The following is a 12,248-nucleotide window of genomic DNA, read 5'->3' as shown; positions in this document are numbered from 1 at the left end:
TAGCCGCCCTGAGCCCAGCTTCGGCTGGGGAGGGCGGGATATAAATAAAATTTATTATTATTATTATTATTTTTATACCATATCAGTGATAGTCCCTAGCATATGGGGGAATGCTAAAACATTCTTGCTGTTGTGTTTACGTATTTACTATGTGAAGGAAGCTTCGGTGCTTTTGCCCACACTGGGGAACAAACAAAAAGATATGACCCCTCATTTGCAGTCTGAAATGGTTCAGTCCAGAGTGCCAGCAACTCACAATTCAGCTCAAAAGTGACACAAAGACAGCATACAAGCTGAAGCAGAAATTGCCTTCCTGCATGCCCATCAATCAATCAATCAATCAATCAATCAAAAAAATATTATACAAAGGTTTTTGTAGCAGCATTTCTGTCTTTTATATATGTATGCTGACAGCAGGAGAGAGGCTTATAAGCATTTCAGGAGGCAGTTGTGCTCATACTTTACTGGGGAGTAAATCCCATGGAACTCAACAGGACGAATGCACTCAAAAGGAACTCAATAGTAGACATGCAGTATTGGCAGCATATGTGAAAGTGGTTGAAGTGGGCTCTGAGTCATTAAAGTTTATGCTACAACAATAGTTTTGATCCTGCTCTTGGAATATTTATTGACCTGAGAGGTTACACTGTGATCAGTTACCTTCTTTCAGAGCCAGCACCCATTTCTGACAGCTCGCTTGGCTGGGAGCAAAGACGTACAGCAGATAGTTGTCATGAAAAATCTACAACATGAAAAAAAGGTGCATAGAATAAATTCCAGGCCAATAGGAAAATAACCTACTTCTGACATAAGTACTTAAAAGCCAAAATATGGCATGGATATCTATCTATCTATCATCTATCTATCTATCTATCTATCATCTATCTATCTATCATCTATCTATCTATATATCTGTAGCAGAAATAAATAATTCAATTATTTGCCAAATTATCTCCAGTTGCATGACTCAAATAAATCACGCATGTTACTCTAATCTGCATGTAGCTCCAAAGCTAACTGCTGCAGAAAGGGTTAGGAATTGTCTTTTAGAAAAGGAAAGCCAGCTGAGTTTTTCCTAATGCTGAATTTCCCTCCAGATACCCAAATTCGTTCTTGTGCAGTTAAGAAATAGGAAAATAAACATTTTCCAGATACGTTTAAAAGTGAAAAATTGAGGCTTAACATATCCCCTCAGGGAAGAAGCTCCACAGTCTGGGCACTGTTAGCTACAGAAAAGTCTCTCTGACTCTGGTACTTGTCAAACTGATTGATTTAGCCCAGCTTAGGTTATGGAACTGATAGGGCTGGACCAAGAAGACACCTTGCTTCCTGAGGCTTAGCAAATCGCCCCCCACCCCACCCCAGGCAAAGTCAAGGTGAAAGGCAATTTAAGGCAAGCAAAGTTATTTGTCATCTAAAATAGAAAACTCCACCTCTTTTGCTTCTCTCTGGAAGCAAAAATGAATTAAATATCTAAATACTTGCTACCCTTTCATGCCTGATGTGGCTTCATTACTCTGCCTAATAGGACAGCTGGCCCAGAGTCACAAACTTTCACTTACCTGGAAAGGGTATTTATAGTGACATGGAATTGTTATATCACTTTTCACAATTTCTACACACTTTATCTTTGATAGTTCAATTGAGCCCTTTAGAATTCTTTTTTTCTACAAAAAAAAGAGAGATAAAAACAACAACACAGGATTCAGTTTGTGTCTGTAATTTTTCTAAAGGGTTATGTTATGAAGTAGGCAGTGCCTGTTCTACTGTTAACATTACAGGACCAAGTCTTGGTTATTCCTTCATATCTGAAAAGCACATTGGAAAAAATCAAGGAAAAAACTTATCTATGTTACAATTTTTAGTACCAATGAAAGAGAGAGAATGCAAAAAGAGATAGAAAGAAATATTAAATCAATCTTCCAAACATGCAATTGCTTTATTTTCTGATCAATATAATCATTTCATCTTGCATTTGCCTTTTTAGGCAGAGATTCCAGGACAATTTCTTCTACGAAGTATAACTCATTTGCCTAAAATCTTCTTCCTAACATGCTAGTTTGAATGGAAAATATAAAGATTACTCTTAATAAACATATTCTTATATGCAGTTTTGACTAATGTACACATTTATGCAAAGTAATTTCCCCTAACATAACACATTTTTGTATTTTATTTTCAGTATATGCATTTCTACACACACTTTCCCTATTTCAGCAACAAGATTGCTGACCTGGTCAGTCAGATCATATCTTGCAGTCGCTTCCTGTTCATTTCTGAGTGCAATTCAAACTGATTTTAATCTCCAGCTGCATAAAAACTTTTCACGCTTGCACCTAAGTGATCACTTCCTTCCACAGAAACCTACCTGTTTGTTACGTCTGGCACCAGAGGTCCTTCTCTACATATCCCTGCCACTTTGTAGGCTTGCATAATAATCATCATCATCTTATTATTTATATGCCGCCCATCTGATTGGGTTGCCCAGAGAGCCATGTTTTAGACAATATTTTTTTTTAAGTTTGTAGTTTTGTATTTTTACTGTTACTATAATTGCTTTTATATCTAATGTTTTTGATCTGTTTTATTTTTGTTTTATGGCTCTCTTTTGTAACCTGTCTTGAAAATCTAGATTTAATTATACATTTTCAAAGAAATTAAAAAATAATGTATCCCATCATTTTCATGACACCTGTCCCCATCTCCATTTTGTCACTTACTATTCTCATTTTCCTCCCATAACCTATTTCCCTCCTATAACCTATCACAAACCTTCATAGCTTACAAAAATAATTCACTGCAGGAAAATATATATTAGTAGTTGTGAGGTACAGTACTGGCATTCAGCAGCATAATGCATTCAGGAAAATTAGGAAGGGGCTGTAATTAATGTCGATTTTGAAGAACAATATCCCTCCAATTTCAAGTTCTAATTTCAACGCTTAAGAAATAGATACTATTTTATTGAACAAAATTGAACAAAATCTGCACATATTAACGGTATTTCGCATTTCCAAGGGAAGCAATCTCAGTAGCACTCCTACAATGTAGCAATCACCTACACTCCTACAATGTTGCAATCAGCTACAATGATCAGCTGCCCAGTGTTCCTGGAAGACACACTGGCTGTATTTGCCAGTAATGTGGACAAGCCACAGTGAAGCTCAGGTTCCCAAGCTCCCCTTTCCTCCTTTGTAATGCTAAACCCTCATTTAACACTATGTGTGAACTGAACCATTGCACCTAATACAGAGAAGCAGCAAGACCTTTTGGACACAAGGAGGAAACAGACCAGCATTTTGCAAATCCAAATAGCAACCTTCACAGTCAGTGTTATTTTCTGATTATATGGAGACTTGCTTTTTTATTTTGAACAATGCACTCACTTAAATGGCATCAATTATTTTGTGCTGCAGCCATCTTGGCAGTGGGAAACATGGGCAACTGAGCTGCTTTCTGCAAAAGTCTTGACAGAAATAATCTGCAGGTCTCTGTGGATTCTGCCATGACCCTGAAATTAACATGAAGCTGTGAGTTGCATCCAGGCACCCTGTTCCTATTTCCATACAGCACCTGAATGGTGTCATGATTGGAAATATTGCCCTGGTCCCATTCTTGACACATCCTAGGCTGAGGACTAACTAGAGCAACATGTATTGGCATCAGGTGCTAGGGCACTCTAGGATCTAATACTTATCTCCTTTTTCAGAGCCTCAAAAACAACGCAAAGCGGGAGAGGATCTGAGCAGCAAAGGCTTTTCGTTTCTTTCACACAGTGGTTTTAGCACTGAAAACCCACAATGCACACACTGTATGTGAAACACCGCTTAGTGAAACAAAGGAGGCAAAACAACACCTGCATGTTACTAGCATGCATTGCATACAATGAAGCTGTATATTGCATACACACAAAATGCAATAAAATCACATTTGGGCATAAGTAGCCTTGGCTAATCAAGAGGGGAAACAGTCTGACAGAGCTTGAGGAGGCTCACAACAATTGGGATTCTGCTGCACACACCACTTAATGTGAACACCTCTTATTAACAGGCGTAGGCAAGGTCTGTTCAAGCCTACCTTAACCCTGGTGAAGCAAAAAAAGTGGACATGCTAACCCTGTTAGTGCCCAAATGACCATATTAAATGTTTTATTAAAAATACGGCATTCTAAATCAGTCAATACTCCTGTGGTGATTTCACACGTGAGGATTAAAACAGCTTTTGCCTAAATCTACATGTAATGCTAATGTTCAACTGATATTAAGCAGAATGCAACCAGCCTGGAGGACGGCACTGCCTGATATTTTCCTCCTCCTTAGTCACAGGGTGGCCCTTGTAGAAATCAGCAGAGAGGAGGATGGGGACAGAACTAGAATTGGTTCTGCTTGTCACTGACTCTCAGGTGTTAATTGTTGATGGGTGACATTAAGGTCCCCCTTGCTCTCCCTTCTTAAGGTTCTTTATCTTTAAACCATACTTGGACCAGACAGGCCTTCAAACAGAGAGGTCTTCCAAACAGAGGACTGACGGCCCTTCAAATAGAGGATTATCCCTTGTAAAGTAGGGCACACTTCTGATGGTGTTGGAACTATGACAAGTGCCCTCCCTCTGCCTATCTTAACACTTGAGGGGGGGCAGATGGGATAGAGGCAGCATTTCACATATCTGAAGCATAAGTTATTTAGGGCTTTAAACACCAGTGTGAACACCATGGGCCTGGAAACAAACTGGCAGTCAACATGGGAAATAACATTTCCCCTTGAGAAAGGTTGGTGTTCAGATTGCATTAGGGATTAAAGGGCACATCTCATCTAGTTATTTCACTGGGGAAACCTGCCTCAGACATGGAGAATCTTGACCCAATGTGAACATGGATTCATACAGGCATAAACTAATGGAAATGAATAATGCAATCCTTTAGCAATGTTCACAAAGAAACACACACGGCGCCGCTGCCACTGCTTCCTTGATTCAATCTCCAGAGCTAACAGAACAGAAAGGAGAAAACAATTATCATTGTCACTTAAACCAGCAGTTATGAATCAGAATGCACACTGGGAGAAGGCCCTTTGAACAGCAAGAGGCCTTTTTACATAGTCACTTTTCAAAGTACAATTCCACTTTAAATTATTCTTGATCTATGTGCATCAAGGTTCAAGAGACAAACAGCACAAGTTACGCATTGTTCCTGGGTCCATACAGACTTCACTGAAGGAAACAGCACAAGAGGAAAGATATACAAAACAATACAAGGGGACATCTATATGCCATTTTTGAAAATCAAGGAAAAGCAAATAAAATGAAATTGGCTTTTTGAGAAATGAAGAAGCATAACTAACAGCAGGGGTCTGGTGCAAGGAAGGAAAATACAGAAATGTATGAGTTATATATCAAAATAGACTCCAGAAACTGTAAGAAACTCACTCTCTCTGTGCATGGAATTGTCCACCTATTGTGGAAGCTCCTGCATTGACTATAATACACACACACACACGGTTTTCATCATTGTTAACAAAAACAAATACAACCTACATACATATGCAACGGCACTGTACAAAAATATTGTACTTTTGATATTTAGAGAAAGTGAAATAATAACTATTCAGATAATATTGTTAAAGACACCTCTTGCTCTGCTTAATATCTGAGACCAGGTCTTTATTTGAACTGAATTGATTGTTTTATTCTATCAGTGTTTATGTGCTGTAAACCACTTTGGAATTTTAAATGTTTTAAATAAACTAGGGAAATGTTGTTAAATAAACCGATACAAATAAACATGTTGCAGATGCCATGAGGCTTGGAGGGTCTCTGCCCCAAATCATTGAGTGGCGGGGTGGAATGCACTTTGGACATTATCAAGATATGTAATGAAGTTGTGTTTGTTGTCGTATGCATTTATGAGGAAGAGAGAGCAAAAAGACCTGGAGAAACAGCAGCTCTGAGTCTCTTACGGCAGCTAAACCTACAAAAGACACAGGGTAAGGTGGCTTTGTTCAATATCGGCAATAAATAGCTGTTTCAGGTGCAGTTCCGTGTCTCTTGACTGTCAGCTTTGTTCATTATTGTCTCTGCAGCAATACTATGCTGTTTTACATTCTATTTTACACTGCAGCTGTTGCTATCTCAAAGAATTGTGATGGCAAAACACTTCTAACACAGTAAAAGCATTTCAATGAAACATCCAATATATTTCATCAAAGGTTTACACTCCTGGCTGACCAAGTGGCTGAAGCCTGGAGAGATGCTTGCTATTAAAGAGAGGCAGGGAGAACCACAGTGGATGCAATGGACTAAATTTCTAAATATACATATTTTTGTGCTCTCTGCCACAACGCTCTCCATCGAGAACCAAGAAACTTCAGAATATTTTAACAACCTAGCTCCCAGCCACTGAAACCATCCATGGCATTGTACTGATTTTGTAGTCCGCTTTTTTAAAAAAAAAAAAAGAGAAGAAAAACCGATGAAATATGTTGCTATTAGGAGAATTAAGAGCTATGTTCTTCCTAAGTGCAAAGCTGTGGTCTTCTTAAATGCAAGCTTTGCTATGACTTTTAAAACTCTAATTCTCATCCCTGGAACAGAAAGCTCTTTCTCCTCTTGTGTTTAGTGCATAATTGCCATTAACATTAATGAAAGGTTTGTACATACATCAGGGGAAGAATGAACCTCAGAAAATCCAGCAACAATAAGGATCTGTGTCTTCTAAATTTCATTATACAGTACACAATGAGGGGCCATCTTACCATGAAGTAAAGCGTGCATAATAGATATGTGTTTTCGAGATTGCCGCCCTGCATAAATCCACCAGTGTCTTGTAATCCGTGTCCCTATTATAACATGCAAATTGCTGCTACAGACAAAACTCTCTCTTTTTCCCTAACAGTCTGATTTCACATATACTGTACTGACGTATACATTCCTAACCGTGCGTATGCCAACAGTCTGACTGACAACAAGAATGTGTCCATTAGCGAAGACTGTCTTACGGACTGCAAATTTGTCAGCAACTTCAACAATTTCAGTTTACTTATTTGATTTTTAAAAGCTGTCTTATCAGCTGAAGGTGGCTGGGGTGAGGACATTTTGCAGTGGAAAAATTGTCAAAAGAAGAGCAAGTTAAGAGGCCCCTAGTTCCCTCCATCATGCCAGTCTTCCTCTTAAAATTGCAGTCTTAGTGTAGGAGAGAAACAAAGTCTCCACGCCCCCCCCCCAAAGAATGGAACCATGTATAACAAACAAAACCTCCACTGCCCCAGAATCACATACCTGTCCCAGAACAACATGCAATGTACACGTAGTTCCGCTATTGGAAAAGATAATTTATTTGGGAAACGCAGTGTGTTAAGGCAGCAGTATTGCTCTTTCAGCAGACCTGAGAAATAGGCCCGCAAAATATTTCATTTGCCAAAGGCTGCCATTGGGCTCTATTAAAATCTGAGTTTTGCTACAGGTTATTTGAAGATTAAGGGTCAAAATAGACAGTAAGACTGTCCATAAGAGCATAAGATTAGCCTGCTGGATCAAGCCAATGTCCCATCTAGCCCAGCATCTTGTTCTCACAGTGGCCAACCAGGTGTCTGCGTGAAGCCCAGCAAACGGAACAGCATCTAAAGCAGGGGTCAGCAAACTTTTTCAGCAGGGGGCTGGTCCACTGTCCCTCAGACCTTGTGGGGGGCTGGACTATATTTTGGGAAGAAAGATAAAATGAACAAATTCCTATGCCCCACAAATAACCCAGAGATGCATTTTAAATAAAAGCACACATTCTACTCATGTAAAAACATGCTGATTCCAGGACCATCCACAGGCCGGATTTAAAAGGTGATTGGGCCAGATCTGGCCCCCGGGCCTTAGTTTGCCTACCCATGATCCAAAGGCAGCAGCCACCCTGCTTTCTTATTTTAATTAATAGCATACATTAGGGAGGAACATCTGCATCAGGACTGCAGCATCTTCCCTCACCAGCCATTATCCCAACAAAAAACCCCTCTGCACTAGTGATCCTTCTCCCACACTAAAATAAGTGGGAATTTTCATTGGACACCCTACACCTGCATGCTGCAATCCTGACGAAAATTACCCCTATTCTGTCTTTTTTTATTCTTAAAAACAACACATCTTGTGTCTTGTAAATTGTATTCTAACAGTGTAATCCTAAACATGTTTACATACAAGAAGTTCAATGGTGCACAAGGGGTCTTCCCTAGCAAATATGTTTAGAAGTGCACTTTAAAGTGCAGGATCAGGCTATGTATCTTAAAATGTATTTAATTTAATTATGTATTTTATTAGCTTAATACCATCATTCTAAGTGATGCACAACAGGGACAGAGCATCAAATCAGAAAAACACACTTAAAATGCCTGTTGATTTTTTTAAAAAGCATTTACTGTGCCAGTCATCCCCATTTATTCCATGGCCTTAAATTATACCACAAAACTAGTGTTAAAAAGTGGGTAAGTGTCCTTATATTCATAGATAATGGGTAGTAAATCCCACTGCATTCAATGTGTCTTACTCCCAGGTAAGCAAGCCAAGGATTGCAGCCTAAATGTTGGGTTAAAATAAAGTCTTATGTCATGAGATATATAACAAGATCAAATGCAAAACATAGTTTCAGATTACCAGGGATTAAGGGCCAGATTAAACAATATGCAGGAGATCTATGACCAGGAGAGGCATTTGTATTGGATTAGAGCAGAAATAATGTTGGGGGCAGTGTGTGCTTCAACACCCCCACCCTAGTACAGTTTACCAGCAGAGTAATTTGGAGGGGGGGGGAAGCATCGGGAAAGATATTTCTGTTAGGAAAATCTGTACAGTCTCTAAACTGGAGCAGTAACGTGTTCCAGAGCAGGGCCCTCCTATGTGCATTTTCTTCAAAACTAAACAAGTTTATGCACACTTTTTAAAAATGCATTTACTATGAGATATGATTCAACTATAAATCACTCTCTCTTCTGAAGCTGCTATTAGAACTGTAAAGGAAAAAGCATTGGATGTTTTCTACTATGGGATAATACCTTAATAGGGGGTGTTGATGGGGAAAAGGGTTGAGGGTGGAAAACCCTTCTCCCTCCCAGTTCTGCAGCTATAATCCCATTTTTGGTTGCTTTTAAGTTAAACTTAATTGGAAAATCTGATCACATATTCTTCTATGTCTCATCAGTTTTGGCTCTAGGAATCTAGGTAAAGGTAAAAGGACCCCTGACCATTAGGTCCAGTCACAGACAACTCTGGGGTTGCGGCGCTCATCTTGCTTTACTGGCCGGGGGAGCCAGCATACAGCTTCCGGGTCATGTGGCCACCATGACAAATCTGCTTCTGGCGAACCAGAGCAGTGCACGGAAACCCCGTTTATCTTCCAGCCACAGCGGTACCTATTTATCTACTTGCACTTTGACATGCTTTCGAACTGCTAGGTTGGCAGGAATCTACCTCCATCCAAATTTCTATGTACAGTATGTACATAATTTTAAGAGATGTGCTCCTTTCAGGTCCTCGATGGAAGATTCTACTTTTTCTTATCCATTTCCTACTTTTTTCTATGCTATATGCACACAGGCTTGCATCAACTAAGGATGCAAGGAGGCACCAATTTTCATCTGGTCCTGTCCTTGTTGTAATCAGCATTGTTTCTGTTCCACTACAGAAGCTTCTGCTAAAACCTACATTGTTTGTCTCGCTATCTCGCTATGGCCAAATTTGACATAATTTCAATACATTTCAATAGAAGGGAAGGGAAACAGTAGAAGGGAAACATCAAAAGCAATGCAGAAAATAACACAATTAGCTATAACATTTACAGATTAAAGGGGGGGAAATGACAACAGTGAATACTGCCCATCTTCTCTTGTGTGGTTTCTATTCCTGACCTATGACGAACAGGAAGGCTGTGGCAACTTCCGCTCCTGTTTCCATTTCAGACAGAATCCTCTAGCATAACCACTGAGTCCCACACTGAGCAAAAGATTCCTGCATTGCAGAGGGTTGGACTAGAAGACACCTGTGGCCCCTTCCAACTCTACAATTCTATGATCCCTAGCATCAACTGAATCCTATCAAAATTAGTGGTGCTAAACAGAGTAGGTTTTAGTCTTACACTGCATAGTTAACCTAAATCTAAAATCTGTGTAGGGGAGTCCTAATTCAGATATGCTGCCCTTTTAACAGCAATGAAAGAAGAAAGCAGCAATGCTGCTCTCACCTCCCAGTTCCAGGGACACCTTTCCTAGAAGTCTTGTCCTTCCTGCTATAAAAAAAGACAGGTTGCAAAGGTATCAATGGGCCTTTGGAGCAGTTGGGGTAGGAAGAGGCACTTACTCTGTAAGCTCTTTAATAGTTTCTCCATATTGGATCTGCCATCTCAAGAACTGAACAAACTTATTAATAATGACATGAGAGCATCCTACCTATTGTCCTCTCCTACCCTGGACCGTAGGTGTTGCCTAATCGACATCATCAGTACCATATGAAAGAAGAGAAATGTAGCTGTTCCTCTTCTTGCCTGTTCGCTTTATTACCATGTTATCTGCACACAACTCCTGTTACTGCACTGTTCTTTAGGTGTGGTCTGTAGCATTTGAGGGATGAGAGCAGACAAAAGGACTGCAAAAGCTAGGGAAAGATTTTTTTTCCAGCTGGAAATATAACAGGCAACATCCAGCACCTGTGGCAAATATGCCAACAAAATCTTAGCACCCTGAGCCTGAACATTGGGTCTGAACTATCTACCTACAATGTTTATCTAAGCTTCTCCAACAACACAGAGAGAAAACAACCATTAGATTTCAATAAAATGGAACAATGAACAGCAAACTCCTTAGAAAGCAAGCAGCTTTTTAGCTGATGACAAAAGCCATGCAGGGGCAGGGAGGTGACCAATGGGTCCCCCAATAGCAGAAGCTGTAACTACAGGCTAGCTATTACTTAGTCCCGCTGTGGTATTTTAGCATGCCATATCAATTCTTTCCAAGGATATCCTAATCCCTGAAATAATAGTTCTGTCTGGACAATGAGACTTTGTGTGGTGTTCAAGGAACAGATTTGGGTGATACTTAAATGATGGGGTAGTATTTGTGTTTTGTGTGTAAGTAAGACTGGTGTCCTGTATGGCTCTGCAGGACTTGGCTCCATTTCCGTTTTTTCAAAGCCACAGAAGATAAAAGGCCCTGATAAACGTTTCAGCTTGCAGTTAAAAAGCTGCTCTAGAACCCTCAAACCACTGAGAATCAACATTCTCGTATCTACATCAAGCTGTCCGCCTTCTTGGCATCTATAAACTTACAATGACATACAATGAGGCAAACAATGCTTTTTAAATCAGTTGTGGATGCCTTGAAACAGTTCTCCTGGAAAGGAACAAGCACTATCGTATCTTTATTCAGAACCCTAAAATAAAATAAGAATGCATGGTTTACACATAGGACAATTTTGTTCAAACATAAAGCAAACACAATCGCTGGGAAAGCCACTATCGCATAAGCTAGCCCCAGATTACCTCATTCACTCAGTTTCTCCCTACCCCTTCGTTATCCTTTGATAAGATGCTCTGAAAAAGATATGGGAGACAACACACATACCCCAAGACGATGCTCAAAGTACGCCAGCCTTGATTTTGTCAAAACGAAGAATCGTACTTTAAAATTGGAGGGAGACGTCCTTCTCTTTTGCTGGGACTTTTTGATAAGCTCTTCTTCAAGAAGAACACCGTTGTTCATTGTTCATCAAGTAACAGGGGCCCTTCCAAGATGGAAAGGCACCGGCCCCAATACCAGAGCACATAAGCCTGGGAAAGAGAATTCATGTGATAGACACTGTTGTCTTTCACAAAAGTGGATGCAAAAAGCAGCGTAGGTGCTTATCTTTCCATCTGTCATTCAGGCAGTGCTGCTCAGCTAGCTTCCTTTCTGATGTAAAAACCATGACCACATCCTTTCATACACTGTCACCTGAAAAGTGCACACTATATTATTTTATATGCTCATAGAAAGGAAGGTGGAAATGAATAAGAAAAAGAAAATGGAAAGGTAAATCAGGCACCGAATTAAAAAAAAAAGCCAAGAGAAAGTCACTTACAATTTACCTAATAAACACAATAATAATAAAGGAATGAATGTGTAAAGCACAAACATTAGGTCTGATGAAGTCCACACCCACTATTTAAGTAACTGATAGGTCTGATGTTTCCATAGACAGCCCTTTAAACTTGCATGTCTTGCTGTCATCTGAGATTTATTAAT

General features: G+C 39.7%; 1 protein-coding gene across 1 annotated transcript in view; it reads right to left on the bottom strand.

Moving 5' to 3' along the window:
- ITK (IL2 inducible T cell kinase) overlaps positions 1–11,885 on the bottom strand; it is a 33,654-nt gene extending 21,769 nt beyond the window's left edge. Inside the window, exons 1-3 of the mRNA XM_053377108.1 lie at positions 11,589–11,885; positions 1,563–1,667; positions 661–742 (exon numbers count right to left, since the gene is read on the bottom strand). Coding sequence (XP_053233083.1) covers positions 661–742; positions 1,563–1,667; positions 11,589–11,726 — 325 coding nt within the window. The 5' untranslated portion in view covers positions 11,727–11,885. The remainder of the gene's footprint in view (positions 1–660; positions 743–1,562; positions 1,668–11,588) is intronic.
- Positions 11,886–12,248: the final 363 nt, after the last annotated feature.

This window comes from Podarcis raffonei, chromosome 2, assembly GCF_027172205.1.
Source record: "Podarcis raffonei isolate rPodRaf1 chromosome 2, rPodRaf1.pri, whole genome shotgun sequence".
Classification (NCBI taxonomy): Eukaryota; Metazoa; Chordata; class Lepidosauria; order Squamata; family Lacertidae; genus Podarcis; species Podarcis raffonei.
Note: the sequence above shows the minus strand (reverse complement) of the source record. Positions and strands in the feature narration are given on the sequence as shown.